This window comes from Bufo gargarizans, chromosome 7, assembly GCF_014858855.1.
Source record: "Bufo gargarizans isolate SCDJY-AF-19 chromosome 7, ASM1485885v1, whole genome shotgun sequence".
Classification (NCBI taxonomy): Eukaryota; Metazoa; Chordata; class Amphibia; order Anura; family Bufonidae; genus Bufo; species Bufo gargarizans.
Window position 1 is genome coordinate 25,875,885 of NC_058086.1, and position 21,868 is coordinate 25,897,752.

Below are 21,868 nucleotides of genomic sequence, written 5' to 3' on the forward strand. Positions count from 1 at the left end.
TAGGAACGCGCTGTAAAACGCTCAGGTGTGAACCCAGCCTTAGGGAGGGTAGTGAGAGGAGCCAGGGCACATAGTAGGAGGGACTAGGAACGGGCATGGGGGCCCAATTTAAATTCTTGCTATGGGGCCCAATGATTTCTGGCCAGGTCTAAAAAATATGGGCATGGGCGGGGGTGGGTCGGCAGGCCAGTCTCATTGACCATTTTCTACACCTGTTTTAGGTGTAGAAAATGGTCTAAATGTAAGCCAGCGAGGAAGCTCTTACATATAGAAGCGGTGCTGGATCCACCGAAGTTATGAAGACGCCTGGTGCCTCTTCAAACCTCCGGCGGATCCACCGCCAGCGCAGCGCAGGGATCTGAAAAGCCGGTCTTAATAAATGTGCCCCATAGTATATTAGAAATCAGGACGGCAGCATTTAAAGGGCATGTGTGAGAAGATTTGTGGCTATGACACTGGCTGACCTGTTACAAGGCACATCCGTGTTGGTCCCATGTTCATATGTGCCCGCATTGCTTTGAAAAATTATGTTTTAATATATGCAAATGAGCCTCTAGGAGCAACGGGGGCGTTACCATTACACCTAGAGGCTCTGCTCTCTCTGCAACTGCTGCGCCCTCTGCACTTTGATTGACAGGACCAGACAGTGAAATCATCATCACACCTGCCAATCAAAGTGCAGAGGGCACAGCAGTTGCAGAGAGAGCTGAGCCTCTAGGTGTAACGGTAACACCCCCGTTGCTCCTAGGGGCTAATTTGCATATATTAAAACATCATTTTTCTCAGCAATGCGGGCACATAGGAACATGGGACCAACACAGATGTCTTCAGCTGCCAAGTGCACATGTAACAGGTCAGCCAGTGTCATAGGTACAAAACTGCTGACAGATGCCCTTTAAGCTAATATTGGGTGACAACTTGTGACTCTGCAAGAACAGGCCCCCCAGTGATGACACGGATGGACGGAGGAGGGGCGGTCACTAAGCATATTCTTGGTTAATGGATGTTTTGCTGCTCCCTGTTTCTGAGCGATAGTAGGCCGGTACCTCATCATCATGACGGGAACAGCTTGATAAGCCACCGCACAATAATGAAGTCCCCGTCCCTTACTGTTCCTTCGAGTCCCCGAGGGGAAGATTCGCAGCTCTCAGCGCTGATTGTCATGTGGCTCACGTGTCTTCCTCGTCTCCACTTCTCCTTCCCACACGGCTGATTGCACAGGACAGGGGGATTAATCAGACAGCGTCGCCGTGTAATCTCCGCAGCCTCCCTCCCATACTAATGGGTTTATCAAAGGACCGAGCACAGGGCAGCAAGAAGGAAAACCGCAGCTTAGAGACAGTCGTGGAACCGGCGTCTGGAGCACACGGAAGGACCTGGTGCACCGAACACATGAAGCTGGAGTAGTTGGTATTTAAAGGGCAATGCCACCCAGGAGGCACGGGATCTGGATGCCCGATGCCAATCAGCAAGGACCAAGTTCATGCAGTGTAATACTGTGCCCCTACCCTGCTAAATCCACTTGTCACTTCTCTTGCCAGGATACAGTCCATGAAGCCACATTGATGGACTATCCTCAGGACTGCTCATGAATATCAGATCGGTGAGGGTCCGACTCCGCCGCCGATCAGCTTTCACTTCTGCGTAGTGTAACAAGCACAGCGCAGTACCTTGTATGGTGGCGGTGCTGGGTATTGCAGCTCAATCCCTTTCACTTTAACGGGACTGAGCTCCCTAAAGGGCACGTGACATCATAGGCCTGAGCTCCCCAGCCCCTTCAAACAGCTGATTGTTGGGGGTGTCAGGAGTCGGGCCCCCACTAATCTGATATCGATGACCTATCCTGAGAATAGGAGGACCTGTCCACCTCTCCTGACATGTGTGTTTTTCGAACTACCTGCATTCCCCATGTATCTATTCTTATGAGGAGTTCCGGTCCAGCTACAGAGAGGAGAGAGAGTTCCTGTTCTGATAGTAGGGGAGTGAGGAAGCACATGTCAGCGCTTCTACTCACGGCAACCGTATCCTTTTCCCCCGTGAGGCCAACACTCCAGAGGGAAAGTCGGGAACCATATCTTATTCTCCTGCGAGACCATAACTCTAGAGAGATCGGCGAAATTCAACAAAGCATGTTGTCAGTGCGACAAGACAGCAGAGTGATCAGCAAAATGCAGCTCTACAGACACTGCTGCAGGTGTAGGGTTATAGTTCAGACACCACCACCTACCTGAACCATCGCAAGACCAAGCCTGTATTATACCCGTAGGACACCTATATCCAAAAATGTTTGCTAGTGCCAACCTATTGCCATACAACCGGCCACCATACCTCCTTATCTGGTGCCAGAGAAACTGCACTTTGTATTTATCGCTGCTGGATGTGCCACAAGTTATATTCTATAAAGAGAGACTGTTCGACGTTCACTTCTGGCCTGATTCTTCAAACTACTCTTTCACTGCACTGAACCCTAGGGAGCGATGGCCCGAGGGAGTACACCGTGACACAACATCTCATCAGGGCTACTACCACTCCCATCCTCTGCACCGGCTCATGAAGGGCTCACTGCAAAAGCAGTTACTAAAACAGACATATCAGGAGAAGTTACAGGTCCTCTTTAAGTCCGAGTGAACCCCGTTAAGAGCTCATGCACATAGAAAAGCATTGGGCATGGACAGAGTCCCTATGGATTGTTATAAGGCACCATATTCTCCAAACCCGTAGGCGCTTCATATGGTGCTTCCTTAAAGGGGTTTTCTTAGACTTTTATGGTGACGTTCTCTCCTCTGGATGGGTCATCAGTATCTGATCTGTGGGGTCTGACCACCGGGACCCCTGCAGATCAGCTGTTCGAGAATGACCCTGCACTTGCAGTAGCACCGCGGCCTTCTCCCTGCTCACCAAGCACAGCGCCGTCCATAGTATAGTGGCCGTGCTTGGTATCGCAGCTCAGCCCCATTCACGTCAATGGGACTGAGTTGTGCTTAGGCCACGTGACCGATAAACGTGGTGATGTCACTGGCCTAGGCAAAGCTGCAAGATGGCGGCAGCTCTACTGCAAGCGCCGCTGCCTTCTCAAACAGCTAATCGGTGGGGGTCCTGGGTGTCGTACCCCCACCGACCAGATACTGATAACCTATCCAGAGGAAAACCCTTTTTAAGGCACTATATTTTCCCTTAGAAATAACACACCATATGGTGGCACAAAAAGTACCTATTGGTCCGTAAAAGAGACTTGTTGGGCCGTTCAGGCTCAATGCACTTGGCTTTGCCATGATCCACAGTGGGTATCGGGTATAGTATGGGTAAGTACCATCTATTACCACAATGATGCAGATACAGTGAAGTGTTAATGAACTTACACTACCATGTCAGCAATGTACCTTGCTTGGCGCCAGATGCTGCAGGTTGCTCACAGCCATGCTTTTCTTTCCACTGACTTTCCTCAGTGAATGCTCCATGTCATTGAATTTTCTTTTTGCCATAGTTTTCTGGAAAAGCTGTGACAATTAACGTTATGGCCTCCATTTTCTATGTTGCAGCATCACTGCACAGATTTTCCATTTAGGAGACTGGGAAAGCTGGGTGACGAGCCTCTGGGAGCTGTGATTCCTGCCATGAGGGCTTCTTGTGTATCAATGGAAATGCTCTTGAATGAAACCCAACCTTTCTGTTGCAGGTGGTCTACTTCACAGCTCTGTTTCCGTATGTGGTTCTGATCATCCTCTTGGCTCATGGGGTCACTCTGCCGGGGGCTCTGGACGGCATTGTCTACTATCTAAAACCTAACTGGTCTAAGCTGGCTGAAGCTCAGGTGAGAAACAAGAAGCTCCAAAGAGGAATATACAGTACTGACCACTTACATCTACAGGCACAGCGTAAATAGAGAGTGCAGCTCTGGAGTGTAATACAGGATGTAACTCAGGATCAGTACAGGATAAGTAATGTATGTACACAGTGACTGCACCAGCAGAATAGTGAGTGCAGCTCTGGAGTGTAATACAGGATGTAACTCAGGATCAGTACAGGATAAGTAATGTATGTACACAGTGACTGCACCAGCAGAATAGTGAGTGCAGCTCTGGAGTATAATACAGGATGTAACTCAGGATCAGTACAGGATAAGTAATGTAATGTATGTACACAGTGACTCCACCAGCAGAATAGCGAGTGCAGCTCTGGAGTATAATACAGGATGTAACTCAGGGGCGTAGCTAAAGGCTCATGGGCCCTGCTGCAAGAGTCCAGCTTGGGCCCCCCTTCCCTCAAACCGTCGTGCTGCATGAGGCAAAAATTGAAACTGCACCCCCCCCCCTTCTCCATACTAAATTCTTAACCTAACCCCTTCTGTCCAGCCAGAGGTGTAACTTGCATACACTTTCTATAATACCAGTGTCTTCTTATGTGGCACAAGGGTCTTTGGGCCCCTCAGGCTCCTGGGCCCGGTAGCGACTGCAACCTCTGCACCCCCTATAGCTACGCCCCTGAATTCAGGAGACGTACAGGATAAGTAATGTAATGTATGTATACAGTGACTCCACCAGCAGATTAGTGAGTGCAGCTCTGGAGTATAATACAGGATGTAACTCAGGATCAGTAATGTATGTGCACAGTGACTGCACCAGCAGAATAGGGAGTGCAGCACTGGAGTATAATACTGGATGTAAATCAGGATCAGTACAGGATAAGTAATGTAATGTATGTATACAGTGACTCCACAAGCAGATTAGTGAGTGCAGCTCTGGAGTATAATACAGGATGTAACTCAGGATCAGTAATGTATGTGCACAGTGACTGCACCAGCAGAATAGTGAGTGCAGCTCTGGAGTATAATACTGGATGTAACTCAGGATCAGTACAGGAAAGTAATGTATGTACACAGTGACTGCACCAGCAGAATAGTAAATGCAGCTCTGGAGTATAATACAGGATGTAACTCAGGATCAGTACAGGATAAGTAATGTAATGTATGTACACAGTGACTGCACTAGCAGAATAGTGAGTGTAGCTCTGGGGTATAATACAGGATGTAACTCAGGATCAGTACAGGATAAGTAATGTATGTACACAGTGACTGCACCAGCAGAATAGGGAGTGCAGCTCTGGAGTATGATACAGGATGTAACTCAGGATCAGTACAGGATAAGTAATGTAATGTATGTACACATTGACTGCACCAGCAGAATAGTGAGTACAGCTCTGGAGTATAATACAGGATGTAACTCGGGATCAGTACAGGATAAGTAATGTATGTACACAGTGACTGCACCAGCAGAATAGGGAGTGCAGCTCTGGAGTATGATACAGGATGTAACTCAGGATCAGTACAGGATAAGTAATGTAATGTATGTACACATTGACTGCACCAGCAGAATAGTGAGTACAGCTCTGGAGTATAATACAAGATGTAACTCAGGATCAGTACAGGATAAGTAATGTAATGTATGTACACAGTGACTCCACCAGCAGAATAAGGAGTGCAGCTCTGGAGTATAATACAGGATGTAACTCAGGATCAGTACAGGATAAGTAATGTAATGTATGTATACAGTGACTCCACCAGCAGATTAGTGAGTGCAGCTCTGGAGTATAATACAGGATGTAACTCAGGATCAGTAATGTATGTGCACAGTGACTGCACCAGCAGAATAGTGAGTGCAGCTCTGGAGTATAATACTGGATGTAACTCAGGATCAGTACAGGAAAGTAATGTATGTACACAGTGACTGCACCAGCAGAATAGTAAATGCAGCTCTGGAGTATAATACAGGATGTAACTCAGGATCAGTACAGGATAAGTAATGTAATGTATGTACACAGTGACTGCACTAGCAGAATAGTGAGTGTAGCTCTGGGGTATAATACAGGATGTAACTCAGGATCAGTACAGGATAAGTAATGTATGTACACAGTGACTGCACCAGCAGAATAGGGAGTGCAGCTCTGGAGTATGATACAGGATGTAACTCAGGATCAGTACAGGATAAGTAATGTAATGTATGTACACATTGACTGCACCAGCAGAATAGTGAGTACAGCTCTGGAGTATAATACAAGATGTAACTCAGGATCAGTACAGGATAAGTAATGTAATGTATGTACACAGTGACTCCACCAGCAGAATAGTGAGTGCAGCTCTGGAGTATAATACTGGATGTAACTCAGGATCAGTACAGGATAAGTAATGTAATTTATGTACATAGTGACTGCACCAACAGAATAGTGAGTGCAGCTCTGGAGTATAATACTGGATGTAACTCAGGATCAGTACAGGATAAGTAATGTAATGTATGTACATAGTGACTGCACCAACAGAATAGTGAGTGCAGCTCTGGAGTATAATGCAGGATGTAACTCAGGATCAGTACAGGATAAGTAATGTAATATATGTGCACAGTGACTCCACCAGCAGAATAGTGAGTTCAGCTCTGGAGTATAATACAGGATGTAACTCAGGATCAGTACAGGATAAGTAATGTAATGTATGTACACAGTGACTGCACCAGCAGAATAGTAAGTTCAGCTCTGGAGTATAATACAGGATGTAACTCAGGATCAGTACAGGATAAATAATGTAATGTATGTGCACAGTGATTGTACCGGCAGAATAGTGAGTGCAGCTCTGGAGTATAATACAGGATGTAACTCAGGATCAGTACAGGATAAGTAATGTAATGTATGTACACAGTGACTGCACCAGCAGAATAGTGAGTGCAGCTCTGGGGTATAATACAGGATGTAACTCAGGATCAGGACAGGATAGGTAATGTAATATATGTACATAGTGAAAACTATGGTCCATAATTTCTTAGATTGCCCTCAGCAGTTGGACAGGAAATTAATTTCACAGTATGAACACATTATGATAATATTATTGGGATTCTCTATGGCGGTATTATTTGGGCAATTTATACTTTAATTTGCTTGTTGCCCACAACCCCATATTTTCTAAAACAGATCCTGTGTCTGAGAACTGGGAGACGTCTCATCAAAAATTGGGTTGTACTTTTACTGCATAGAAATCCTGCACACCTTGTGTCTGCTCCCTTTCCTGCCGCTGGCTCATGTCTGATCTAATTTATCCTGATTTACTGCAGATTCGCTGTCTTTTTCCTCCAGGTATGGATTGATGCTGGAACACAGATCTTCTTTTCTTATGCTATCGGTTTAGGGGCATTAACAGCTCTGGGCAGCTACAACAGATTTCACAATAACTGCTACAGGTGAGCTTCCCCGGAATTATGGAAGAAACATCACATTCAGCATTTTCTTATCTGCAATATCTTATGTGACATGTCCCAATTCACCAGCCACAGAAATGTCACGTTGTATGGTACACATTCTTACAGTCAGGGCAGAACGACCTTCCAGACACATCCCTCGTACATGCTGGCAGAGCTCATTGTGGGTGATCTGTCATCTATTATTCATGATTCCTCAAGGATAACTCCCTGCACTTTCTTTCAAGACTTTATTATAAATATGAAATGTATGGTCAAAAGTAATGGAGGAAGAGACTGAATAACTGCTCTGGGCTAAATTATGGCCAAAAAGGTGACTGCTCCCCATGTACAAAATTATAACTACCATTATACTGCTCCTATGTCCAAAATCATTACTACTATAATGCTGCTCCTATGTACAAGAATATAACTACTATAATACTGCTCCTATGTACAAAAATATAACTACTATAATACTGCCTCCTATGTACAAGAATATAACTACTATAATACTGCTCCTATGTACAAGAATATAACTACTATAATACTGCCCCTATGTACAAGAATATAACTACTATAATACTGCCTCCTATGTACAAGAATATAACTACTATAATACTGCCCCTACGTAAAAGAATATAACTACTATAATACTGCCTCCTATGTACAAGAATATAACTACTATAATACTGCTCCTATGTACAGAATATAACTACTATAATACTGCTCCTATGTACAAGAATATAACTACTATAATACTGCTCCTATGTACAAGAATATAACTACTAAAATACTGTTCCTATGTACAAAAATATAACTACCATAATACTGCCTCCTATGTACAAGAATATAACTACTATAATACTTTCTACTATGTACAAGAATATAACTACTAAAATACTGCTCCTATGTACAAGAATACAACTACTATAATACTGCCCCTATTTATAAGAATATAACTACTATAAAACTGTCTCCTATATACAAGAATATAACTACTATAATACAGCCTCCTATGTACAAGAATATAACTACTATAATACTGCTCCTATGTACAAGAATACAACTACTATAATACTGCCTCCTATGTACAAGAATATAACTACTATAATACTGTTCCTATGTACAGGAATATAACTACTATAATACTGCTCCTATGTACAAGAATATAACTACTATAATACTGCTCCTATGTACAGGAATATAACTACTATAATACTGCTCCTATGTACAAGAATATAACTACTATAATACTGCTCCTATGTACAAGAATATAACTACTATAATACTGCTCCTATGTACAAGAATAAAACTAGTATAATACTGACTCCTATGTACAAGAATATAACTAGTATAATACCGCTCTTATGTACAGGAATATAACTACTATAATACTGCTCCTATGTACAAGAATATAACTACTATAATACTGCCTCCTATGTACAAGAATATAACTACTATAATACTGCTCCTATGTACAAGAATACAACTACTATAATACTGCTCCTATGTACAAGAATATAACTACTATAATACTGCCTCCTATGTACAAGAATATAACTACTATAATACTGCTCCTATGTACAGGAATATAACTACTATAATACTGCCTCCTATGTACAAGAATATAATTACTATAATACTGCTCCTATGTACAAGAATATAACTACTATAATACTGCCTCCTATGTACAAGAATATAATTACTATAATACTGCTCCTATGTACAAGAATATAACTACTATAATACTGCTCCTATGTACAAGAATATAACTACTATAATACTGCCTCCTATGTACAAGAATATAACTAGTATAATACCGCTCTTATGTACAGGAATATAACTACTATAATACTGCCTCCTATGTACAAGTGTTTTGATGTGAATTTATAGTGACTTCCTAATTGAATTGGAATATCTGTGTAATTTTGGTTATTGATTTTCCTTCTTACAGGGACGCTTATATTTTGGCTGCCATAAACAGCGCCACAAGCTTCTTTGCTGGTTTTGTGGTTTTCTCTGTCCTTGGTTTCATGGCATCAGAGCAGGGAGTGGACATATCAAAGGTTGCAGAGTCTGGTGAGTACAGAATAAGAATTTAAAGCCTTACTACCAGTAGCCACATTTCATAAGGGTCTTATGATTGCAGGAAGGGGTGTGTGTGTGTGTGTGTGTGTGTGGGGGGGGGGGGGGGTCTATCATTTTCCCTGCTGGAATGAACTGTGCACACAGCTTATCCAGGTGATAAGAGACAGCAAGGGATCTAAGGTGCTATTCACTAAGAGATATTGTATAACCTGATGTTTTGTGTTTAGGTCCGGGACTGGCCTTCATTGCATATCCAAAGGCTGTGACATTGATGCCATTTGCTCCGATCTGGGCCGCCTTGTTCTTCTTTATGCTATTGGTCCTTGGTCTTGACAGTCAGGTAATCCCAAAGGATTCTAGGTAATGTCTTTGAGGGATGTAGTTAAGGTAAATGTAAAAAACATCTTTAAAATTTCTAAAAATGTTTTATGGGTTCTGGGCCGGATTTCCCATGGAAAGCTAATGCGTCCCACCAGAGGGCCATTGCTTCTATTGTACCTGAGGCCAATTATACAAAAAAAACTCTCTAAAAATGTTCTATATCCCTTCTGGGTCCTTCTGTGCTTGATGTAGACAACGTCTACCTATGTTGACCTTGACCGGCAGGGTCAATGGTCCTGAGATGGGAAATCCAGCCCTCATCCATTTACTAGCAATATTGATTATTTATGTTTTTATTATTGGGATGCTCTGGTCGTATTTTGGCACCCAAGAGCAATGTCTTGTTTTTGTCGTGATATCTCCAAGTGCTGAGCAGGACCTGCCCTCCACTTCCAACAGGACAGCTGTCTCCCTCGTCATCACCTTCCTCTTCTCTTACTTGGGCCTGAGACAGGGAACGGCACCTTCAGGGCAGAGGCATACAGGGCAGAGGTGGAGGTGAAAACGGGAGGAAGCCAAGTTGGCCAATGGTGTGAAGGGTATGGGCAAAGGGGTGTCAGATGATCTTAGTATGTTCATCTTCTTCTTGGCACACGTGTTGCCCATCTTCTTACTTGCTTCTTCTCTTCTCGTTTCTGAACAGTTTGTGGGGGTCGAGGGATTCATTACCGGGATCCTAGATTTATTTCCACAACCAATTAATGGCTTTGTGCGCAGGGAGGTCACCGCTGCACTCTGCTGCCTTCTGTGTTTCATAATTGACCTCTCCATGGTGACTGAGGTAAGAAACAGATAGATTAACCTACTGTTCAAGGTGAAAGACTTTTTGGATCTGCAACTTTATACCATATATACAGTATGCCTTAATAGCCCCACATTCACTTCCTGAGGGTCTTAGTTCTTCTAGGGCTGGATCAAGAAATGAGCCTGCCCCCAAACAACCATATCAAGATTAAGGCTTTGAGGAGGGCCAGAAAGTAGTGTTCATTGGACCTATGTTAGTGGTATACGAATATACAAACATAGAATAACCAATCTACATGGGCTCTGTAGATCCCAAGTAAATGAGAACACTGAGAATTTCATGGTGTGCAGTAAAATTTTATTACTATTCAAATGTGAGTCCTCAAAACCTGCAACACACATATTTTATAGTACTTCCGAACTTCACCCACTTCCAGATATTGGTAATTCTGCAGGGGTTGGACCTAGAAGAGAGTCCGTCCCGAGCAGCCATCTCAATATTGTGAAACTGGGGGCTGTGAGTGATGCCAGAAAGTACTGTTGGTTTGTTCTATGTCAGGGGTGTAACAATATGCAAACATACAGTAACCAGTCTGTGTGGCCCTGTAGGTCTCAAGTGAATGAGAACAAGAATAAGAATTTCATGGTCTGCCATACAATTATATTACTATTCAAATGTGAGTATTGTTTAGAGCTTGTCAAAAGTAGTCATAGCCTACAGCGCAAATTATTCTAAAATACTTCCCAACACCATCAACTTACTGAGTTTCCTAGTTCTTCAGGGGCTGGATGAAGAACAGAGTCCGCCCCTGAGCAACTATTAAAAATTGGGAACTTTGAATGATGCCAAAAAGTAGTGTTGGCTGCATGTATATCAAGGGTTTGGGGATATGCAAACATAGAGTAACCAATTTGAAAGGACCCAAGTGAGGCCTTATAAAAAGAATCTGTCATCAGAAAATGACTTGTTGTTTAAATCTCGTTTTTGTGTTGAATTTTTGGTGAGTTGTTTCTAATTTTTTTTAAAGTCACTATCTATATTTAATAAAATAAATGTATATAAAACTACATATTTTGCTCTGGCCACTAAGCCTAATAGTAGGTCATGGTTTCCTGTTCTGTACAGGTAACTTTTCAGTAGCTATCTTGGTATCACCACAGGTAGAATTACAATGACAGGTAACACCTCTATTGCGGATCCGTTCAGATAATACAAACGTCTGCATCCGTTCAGAACGGATCAGTTTGTGTTATCTGTAACATTGCCAAGACGGATCCGTTTGTATTATCTGTAACATTGGAGGATGGATCCGTCTTGAACACCATTGAAAGTCAATGGAGGACGGATCCGTTTTCTATTGTGCCAGATTGTGTCAGAGAAAACGAATCCATCCCCATTGACTTACATTGTGTGTCAGGACGGATCCGTTTGGCTCAGTTTTGTCAGACAGACACCAAAAAGCTGCAGGCAGCCTCCAGAGCGGAATGGAGACGGAACGGAGGCAAACTGATGCATTCTGAGCGGATCCTTTTCCATTCAGAATGCATTAGGGCAAAACTGATCCGTTTTGGACCGCGTGTGAGAGCCCTGAACGGAGATGGAAAGGCAAAACGCCAGTGTGAAAGAAGCCTAAGTCAATGGGTTTAGGTTCTTCTCCTTTGTGCCCATGTAGCTGCTCTAAAAAGACAGTTCAATATATTTTAGGCCTAGTGGCCAATGTGAAAACTTCAGGATTGCAAAAAAAATATAGTTAATGACATGGAAATTTTTTAAAAGATTCTCCAAAAATTCAAAAAATGTTTGTTTAACATAACTTTTCAGGGTGCAAAGTGCAACACTTAAATATTACTTTAGTATAAATATATTCCCAGATACCTTTCGTTAGTTATAATGGTGCATTTTGTCTGGGGAGCAATTATTAGGGGAAATAAAATGGCAGCCGTCCTATTAGTGCACACAAAACCTGTCCTAATCACACAACAGCACAAACTTAAAATCTTCAGCTGAATCTCTGTAGGAATGGAGTCCACGAGAAGACATGAAATACATATAGGACGGACAGGACAGACTGTGGTAATGTGGGGCTGTAATAATGGAGACTGTATAAAAAGTAAATAAATAGGATAGACGGCTCTACCGCTTAGGCAAATGATAGAGGTGCAGGACTGCTTAATCTGACTCACCCAGTCAGGAGCATATAATCATAGGAAAAACAAGGGTAAGCAGGCACACTCAAATCTGGGTACAATTAAATAATTTATTTATAGTTCTCGTAGTAGGATAGATGTATAAAAAGTGCTGCTCATCAACCACATCCCCACCTCCTCTCAGTACTTCATGTCTCCTCATGAACTCCATTCCTACAGAGATTCAGCTGAAGATCTTATCATCTGTATTCAGGATCATAATCCCTGACAAGCAGAGCAGAGAGGAGGATGAGGCATCTCTTTAGCTCAGTGTCGTGAGTAAACTTCTGCTGCTGTGTGATTAGGACAGGTTTTGTGTATATTAATAGGACAGCGGCCATTTTATTTCCCAGACAAGACAAGCCACTTATGAAAGGTATTTGGGAATATACAGTATCTGTAATAAATTTATATTTAAGTATTTCAGTAATTTTATTTTCTGTATTTTATGTTTTATGATTTTAGGGCGGGATGTACGTCTTCCAGCTTTTCGACTACTATTCCGCGAGTGGCATCACTTTGCTGTGGCAAGCCTTCTGGGAGTGTGTGGTTATTGCGTGGGTTTATGGTAAGCCATTATATCTTAATGATAATATACGTGGCACTTAAAGTTATAATATCATATATACAGTGCATTGGGAAAGTCCTCAGACCCTTTCACTTTTTTCACATTTTGGTATGTTGCTCCTTGTGCTATCAGTTTACCCCTGATTCTGCACTCAGTCCTCCATAATGAGAAAGTGAAAAGAGAATGAGAGAAAAATCTTGTATTGACATAAGTCTTCAGCCCCTTCACTCAGGACTTAGTTGAAGCCCCTTTGGCAGTGATTACAGCCTCCAGTCTTCTTGGGGAAGATGCCACAAAGTTCACACACCTAGATTCGGGAATTTTCTGCCGTTCGTTTCTGCAGATCCTCTCCTGCTCTGCCAGGTTGGATGAGAACCATCGGTGGACAGCCATTTTCAGGTCTCTCCAGAGACTCTGGCTGGGCCACTCAAAGACATTTACAGAGTTGGCCCTAAGCCGCTCTTATGTTGTATTGGCTGTGTGCTTAGGATCATCGTCTTGTTGGAAGGTGAACCTTCTGCCCAGTCTGAAGTCCAGAGCTCTGGATCAGGTTTTCATTAAGAATATCTCTATACTTTGCTCCATTCAACTTTCCCTCAACCCTGACCAGTCTCCCTGTTCCCCCAGCATGATGCTGCCACCACCATGCTTCACTGTAGGGATGGTATTAGGCAGGTGATGAAACGCAACTGATTTCCTCCAGACATGATGCTTAGAATTGAGCCCAAAAAGCTCAATCTTGGTTTCATCAGACCAGAGAATCTTTTTTCTCACAGCCTAAGAGTCTTTCTGTTGCTTTTTATAAACTCCAGGCGGCTTTTTATGTGTCCTTTACTAAGGAGAGACTTCTTTCTGACCACACTAACAAAAATCCCAGATTGGTGGAGGCTGCAGTGGTGGTCGACCTTCTGGAAGTTTCTCCCATCTGCACAAAGAATCTTTGGAACTCAGCCAGAGTGACCATCAGATCTTGGTCACCTCTCTTACCAAGGCCCTTCTCCCCCAATTACTTAGTTTGGTCGGGCGGCCAGCTCTAGGAAGAGTCCTGGTTGCCCTAAACTTCTTCCATTTAAGAATTATGGAGACCACTTTGCTTTTGAGAACTTTCATTGCAGCAGAAATGTTTTTGTCTCCTTCTCCAGATCTGTGCCTCTACACAATCCTGTCTCTGAGCTCTACAGGCAGTTCTTTCCTCATGTCTTGGTTTTTGCTCTGATATCTATTGTCAGCTGTGAGAGACATTATATAAACAGTGCTGAGTCTTTCCAAATCATGTGCAATCACCAGAATTTACCACAGGAGACTCCAATGAAGGTGTAGAAACATCTCAAAACTGATGTAGAGAAATGGAAGTCTCCAGAGCTAAAGTCAAGTGCCATAGCAAAGGGTCTGAATACTTACAGTTGCAAGAAAAAGTATGTGAACCCTTTGGAATGATATGGATTTCTGCACAAATTGGTCATAAAATGGGATCTGATCTTCATCTAAGTCACAACAATAGACAATCACAGTCGGCTTAAACTAATAACACACAAAGAATTAAATGTTCCCATGTTTTTATTGAACACACCATGTAAACATTCACAGTGCAGGTGGAAAAAGTATGTGAACCCCTAGACTAATGACATCTCCAAGAGCTAATTGGAGTGAGGTGTCAGCCAACTGGAGTCCAATCAATGAGATGAGATTGGAGGTGTTGGTTACAGCTGCCCTGCCCTATAAAAAAAAAACACACACCAGTTCTGGGTTTGCTTTTTACAAGAAGCATTGCCTGATGTGAATGATGCCTCGCACAAAAGAGCTCTCAGAAGACCTACAATTAAGAATTGTCGACTTCCATAAATCTGGAAAGGGTTATAAAAGTATCTCCAAAAGCCTTGCTGTTCATCAGTCCATGGTAAGACAAATTGTCTATAAATGGAGAAAGTTCAGCACTGCTGCTACTCTCCCTAGGAGTGGCCGTCCTGTAAAGATGACTGCAAGAGCACAGCGCAGACTGCTCAATGAGGTGAAGAAGAATCCTAGAGTGTCAGCTAAAGACTTACAAAAGTCTCTGGCATATGCTAACGACCCTGTTCGTGAATCTACGATACGTAAAACACTAAACAAGAATGGATTTCATGGGAGGATACCACAGAGGAAGCCACTGCTGTCCAAAAAAACATTGCTGCACGTTTACAGTTTGCACAAGAGCACCTGGATGTTCCACAGCAGTACTGGCAAAATATTCTGTGGACAGATGAAACCAAAGTTGAGTTGTTTGGAAGAAACACACAACACTATGTGTGGAGAAAAAGAGGCACAGCACACCAACATCAAAACCTCATCCCAACTGTGAAGTATGGTGGTGGGGGCATCATGGTTTCTGGCTGCTTTGCTGCGTCAGGGCCTGGACGGATTGCTATCATCGAAGGAAAAATGAATTCCCAAGTTTATCAAGACATTTTGCAGGAGAACTTAAGGCCATCTGTCCACCAGCTGAAGCTCAACAGAGGATGGGTGTTGCAACAGGACAACGACCCAAAGCATAGAAGTAAATCAGCAACAGAATGGCTTAAACAGAAGAAAATACACCTTCTGGAGTGGCCCAGTCAGAGTCCTGACCTCAACCCGATTGAGATGCTGTGGCATGACCTCAAGAAAGCGATTCACACCAGACATCCCAAGAATATTGCTGAACTGAAACAGTTCTGTAAAGAGGAACGGTCAAGAATTACTCCTGACCGTTGTGCACGTCTGATCTGCAACTACAGGAAACGTTTGGTTGAAGTTATTGCTGCCAAAGGAGGTTCAACCAGTTATTAAATCCAAGGGTTCACATACTTTTTCCACCTGCACTGTGAATGTTTACATGGTGTGTTCAATAAAAACATGGTAACATTTAACTCTTTGTGTGTTATTAGTTAAGCAGACTGTGATTGTCTATTGTTGTGACTTAGATGAAGATCAGATCACATTTTATGACCAATTTGTGCAGAAATCCATATCATTCCAAAGGGTTCACATACTTTTTCTTGCAACTGTATGTCCATGCAACATTTTAGCTTTTCCTTTTTAATAAATTTGCAAACATTTCTACAAATTCTGTTTTCACTTTCTTATTATGTGGTGTTGAGTGCAGAATAACGGGGAAAAACTTTTTTTTTTTTTTTTTGCACGGAGCAACATAACAAAATGTGAAAAAGGTGAAAGGGTCTGAAGACTTCCCGATTGCACTGCAGTAATGAACACCAGGAGCAGTGGGGAGTTTCTGGGGTTTAGGGTTGTGACCTAATTTGGGGGCGTTTTCAATTAAAATGTATAGAAAAATCAACAATTACAACTTTATTTACATAAGTAGAATTTTACAGAGCATCCTATGTAGCCAATCACCCATCAGTGGGAAACATACTATAGAAGTGACACTGTATCATTAACTACCTTGGCTCTTAACTAATTTACATACAAAACTACTTTTTCCATAAGCAAGTTGCTGTTGTTGGATCTGTTCTAAATATGCCTGTATATTTAGTATTTCGCATGATATTGTCTTACTTTGTTGCGGTTTATGGGCTATTGTTCTGATTTGAGGATTAAAAAAAGTTTTTAGTTTTTTTTATTATCTTCCAAAAATGGCACCCCTATTGTCTTTGGGTTGTGTCTGGTATTGTAGGTCAGCCTTATTCACGTGAGTGCTGCAATACCAGACACAGTCTAAGGACAAGAGTGGCGCTGTTTTTCTTAAAAAGGCAGACTTTTTTTTTCTAATCCACTATGACCTGCTTGCTGATGGTTTCCCTAAAGTAAACCTGTTTTTGAGGGGTTAATTTAACTGAAAAATCAAATACATTCTGAAATTATTTCATAAAGGTTCTCAGTTTTAGGCTACATGCACACGAACGTTGTTTGTTCCCGTGTCCATTCCATTTATTTTTTGCGGATAGGATGTGGACCCATTCATTTCAATGGGTCCGCAAAAAATGCGCAAAGCACACAGTGTGCTGTTCTCATCAGTATGTCCGTTCTGTAGCCCCGCAAAAAAAAATAGAACATGCAATGGATCCGCAAAAAAAAAGGATGGCATACGGATGGTCCACAATTTGCGGAGCGCAAAACACAAACGGTCGTGTGCATGTAGCCCTAGTTTTATCAAGTCTACAGACCTTTCCTAAAGCCATTCCATGAAATAAAGGGCCATATGGTCATAAGTGCGTATTACCAATTGATTACTCTCTTATCAGGCAGAGTATACTATTATCATGCTTCACAGGCCATTAACTCATTGTCAGACTGTGCAAAATAAGAAGACATTAGACCTTGATTTCATATGAATTACGCTGACAGTCGGGGCCATTATCGGCCGTAGTAATAAAAATCAGAGTGAGAAATAAGAAAAGTGAATAATTAGCCTAAGATAGTAAAATCCACTCATAATTAGCGTCATACATTCTCTGTAGGGATGAGCGAATCGGCTTCAGATGAAACATCCGAAGTCGATTCGCATCAATACTGTATGGAGCAAGCGAGTGCTACCTTGGAACCGAACCCGAGTTCGGGAAATGTTTTTCTACAGTATAAATCAATTTCTGAAGTTATTATGCGAAGTCTCGCAAAGTAATAACTTTGGCTCATCGAAGCCAATACATTCTAATACTGCGCAGAGCGCTCGCTCCGTACAGTATTAAAACAAAGTTTTATGCAAATCGACTTCAGATGTTTCATTCGAAGTCGATTCGCTCATCCCTAATTTTCTGCTTTGCCACATTACAGCTGCTGTAGTATATAGCCGCACATGAACCTCTTAACAATTTATTTTTAGCTAAACCAGTACTCACCATAATGCTATAAATACAGGAGCCATCGTGTAAGTGTCGCCTGTATCCAAGAAATAATCAGTAGCACACTGCCACCTACTGGTGTGATAGAGCAAGTTAAATATTTTGTACTTTACATGTTTCTTTAAACATGAGGATGATGATGAAGAAGAATTATAATAATAATAACAACAACCGCCATTATTATAATAGTAAGTATATACTACTAAATATTTTTACTACAATTCTGTTCAGCATAGAGGAATGATTTTACCACTACAGACCAGCCCTTCTTGGATAAAAATATATCTATGTATAAGAGTATAACTACTATAATACTGCCCCCTATGTACAAAAATATAACCAGGGGCGGATTGGCCATAGACCTTACAGGAAAATTTCCCAGAGGGCCGCTCAAGCCCTCCTCTTTGCCACAACCGCCATGTCTTCCTGAATTTAACTGCTCTGGCCAGGGCCGCCATCAGGGGGGTACAGCCAATACCCCAGTAAGGGGCCCAGACCCTGGGGGGGGGCCCCGGCCAGTTCCAATAAAAAAAATAAAAAATCCCCCCCCTCCCATTTGTCAGTGACTTGAGTTGAACTTTATTGCATCGCTAGAGGGGGGCAATTGATTATTCCTTGCTAGTGATGTCCGGTTCATGAACAAATCGTTCATTTGAATCGATTCAGTTCACTGAACCGGAGGAGTCAATTCACCTGACTGAGCGGATCCGAGTGAAACAGCTCAGTCTGACCTAGCACACAATAGCAGAGCCGCTGGCAGCAGGGAGGGGAGGGACTCGGGAGGAGTGTAATCTGATCCTAGAGAGGAAGCTGCTTCTGCCAGCCCCTCCCCTCCCCGCCCACCAACCAATCAGAGCTGAGTCAGTGAGTCACAGCACACAACAGCAGAGCCGCTGGCAGCAGGGAGGGGAGGGGCTCGGGAGGAGTGTAATCTGATCCTAGAGTGGAAGCTGCTTCTGCCAGCCCCTCCCCTCCCCGCCCACCAACCAATCAGAGCTGAGTCAGTGAGTCACAGCACACAACAGCAGAGCCGCTGGCAGCAGGGAGGGGAGGGGCTCGGGAGGAGTGTCATCTGATCCTAGAGTGGAAGCTGCTGCTGCCAGTCCCTCCCCTCCCCGCCCACCAACCTATCAGAGCTGAGGCAAGGCAAGCACTAGCAGCTCTGCGTCACACACAGTGCAGGGAGTCTAAGAATCGAATGAGTCTCAGGTTAAAAGAATCTAAAGATCCGACTGCAAGCAGCGTTTTGGTGTCCGCCTCCAGAGCGGAACGGAGCCAAACGGATGCATTCTGAACGGATCCTTATCCATTCTGAATGCATTGGGGCAAAACTGATCTGTTTGGGGCCGCTTGTGAGATCCCTGAAACAGATCTCACAGGCGGACCCAGAAACGGCAGTGTGACAGTCGCCTGTGCCGCATACTGAGCTGAGCTATTTCAAAGGCTCCAAATTATTTCTTTTCATATTGATCCTTATGTTGTCTACTTGGCTCGGCAGCTCTATGTTGTGTGGTCTTTGCTCGGGGGTAAAATGCAAAGCTGCTTTCTGGATCATCCCACAGGGCCAGGATCCTCCATCACTTATTGTTATTAACCCCTCCCTTGCCAGCCCACCCAGCCCTATTTAGCTTTGAGTTCTGCTTTGAAAAAAATGTTTAGGCCATGAAGGGGTTAATTAAGTGTTGGAGGGGGTGGGGTGTGTTATTGTGCATATTGTGTTTGGGATCCATTTAACAAGTTTGACCAGTTGGGTTTGAGAGTGGTTGAGTGTCATCCACAGATCCCCCATAACAGTGTGTCATCCACAGATTCCCCCATAAACAGTGTGTCATCCACAGATCCCCCATAACAGTGTGTCATCCACAGATCCCCCATAACAGTGTGTCATCCACAGATCCCCCATAACAGTGTGTCATCCACAGACCCCCATAACAGTGTGTCATCCACAGATCCCCATAACAGTGTTCGTCATCCACAGATCCCCCATAACAGTAAGTCCTCCACAGATTCCCCCCATAACAGTAAGTCCTCCACAGATTCCCCCCATAACAGTAAGTCCTCCACAGATTCCCCCCATAACAGTACGTCATCCACAGATCCCCCCATAACAGTAAACCTTGTGCTTTTAAGGTGTTTTTTCTTAAATGTGCCAGGGGAAGATTGCTAGGGCAGATTAGAACAGGTAGTGTAGTTAGTGTTAGTGGAGGGTCCTGCTTAAGAGTCTACCTTGTCGTGGTAGCAGGCTTCATATTATTTGGTCAAAAATGTATTCCTTACTGAAATCGCTGATTATCACATTTTACTGTCTTTGTAGTTGTAAAAAAATATTGAAATTGGGGGTAGGTCCTTGGGGGTGGAGGGGAGGTGGAGTCAGGACGGATTCTAAAGGGGCGGGGTAGGGGGGGGGCAGGCCTTGAGCTGTGTAAGGGGCCCTAAAATTTCTGATGGCAGCCCTGGCTCTGGCCCAATTCTAACCTATTAAGCCCTCTGCTCCATATAGCTTAATCAGAGAGAACTGGGGGAGGAGGACAGAAAATGGCAAATATTGATGGTCACCACAGAGGGACACATTTTAGAGCAATATATTGTGCTGCTCTGTGATATATGATTCTAGTGGGATGGTATTTTGCGCTATGGTATTACTGACCCTGCCTATCTGTGTTGCCCTGCCTTCTGTCAATTTGGACATGCCTACAACATGGGGCCACTTTTTCCAGGGCCTTTTTAATTTCCCAGTCCACCCCTGGGAATATAACTACTATAATACTGCCTCCTATGTACAAGAATATAACTACTATAATACTGCTCCTATGTACAAGAATATAACTACTATAATACTGCTCCTATGTATAAGAATATAACTACTATAATACTGCTCCTATGTACAAGAATATAACTACTATAATACTGCTCCTATGTACAAGAATATAACTACTATAATACTGCTCCTATGTACAAGAATATAACTACTATAATACTGCCTCCCATGTACAAGAATATAACTACTATAATACTGCTCCTATGTACAAGAATACAACTACTATAATGCTGCTTCTATGTACAAGAATATAACTACTATAATACTGCTCCTATGTACAAGAATACAACTACTATAATACTGCTCCTATGTACAGAATATAACTACTATAATACTGCTCCTATGTACAAGAATGTAACTACTATAATACTGCTCCTATGTACAAGAATATAACTACTATAATACTGATCCTATGTACAAGAATATAACTACTATAATACTGCCTCCTATGTACAAGAATATAACTGCTATAATACTGCTCCTATGTACAAGAATATAACTACTATAATACTGCCTCCTATGTACAAGAATATAACTACTATAATACTGATCCTATGTACAAGAATATAACTACTATAATACTGCTCCTATGTATAAGAATATAACTACTATAATACTGCTCCTATATACAAGAATATAACTACTATAATACTGCTCCTATGTACAAGAATATAACTACTATACTCCCTCCTATTCCTCTACTCTTTGTGATATTATGTTCACTAGACATGCTACAAGATGGGTGTACATTGTAAGGGCTCATAACTGCCATATTGTATTAGCACTATGTGATGTGGTTATACTGTCTGTATCTGCACAATGGGTAGCTTTGCTGTCCTGTTATCTTCGCATGGAACTCTGTCATGCCTATGTTCACAGTCTGATATGTACGCTATTGATCATCATTTTGTATATGTCACTGCATGTTGATGTAGTATGCCTTTTTTGCCATTTTCTCAATAAAAAGAAAATTTTCAAAGAATATAACTACTATAATACTCCTCCTATGTACAAGAATAGAACTACTATAATACTGCCACCTATG

At 42.5% G+C, this 21,868-nt stretch overlaps 1 protein-coding gene across 1 annotated transcript in view; it reads left to right on the top strand.

The window, feature by feature from the left end:
* LOC122943371 (sodium- and chloride-dependent creatine transporter 1-like) overlaps window positions 1-21,868 on the top strand; it is a 70,846-nt gene that overhangs the window by 42,631 nt on the left and 6,347 nt on the right. Inside the window, exons 6-11 of the mRNA XM_044301049.1 lie at window positions 3,677-3,811; window positions 7,117-7,220; window positions 9,175-9,299; window positions 9,536-9,648; window positions 10,333-10,470; window positions 13,086-13,188. Of these exons, the coding sequence (XP_044156984.1) occupies window positions 3,677-3,811; window positions 7,117-7,220; window positions 9,175-9,299; window positions 9,536-9,648; window positions 10,333-10,470; window positions 13,086-13,188 (718 nt within the window). The remainder of the gene's footprint in view (window positions 1-3,676; window positions 3,812-7,116; window positions 7,221-9,174; window positions 9,300-9,535; window positions 9,649-10,332; window positions 10,471-13,085; window positions 13,189-21,868) is intronic.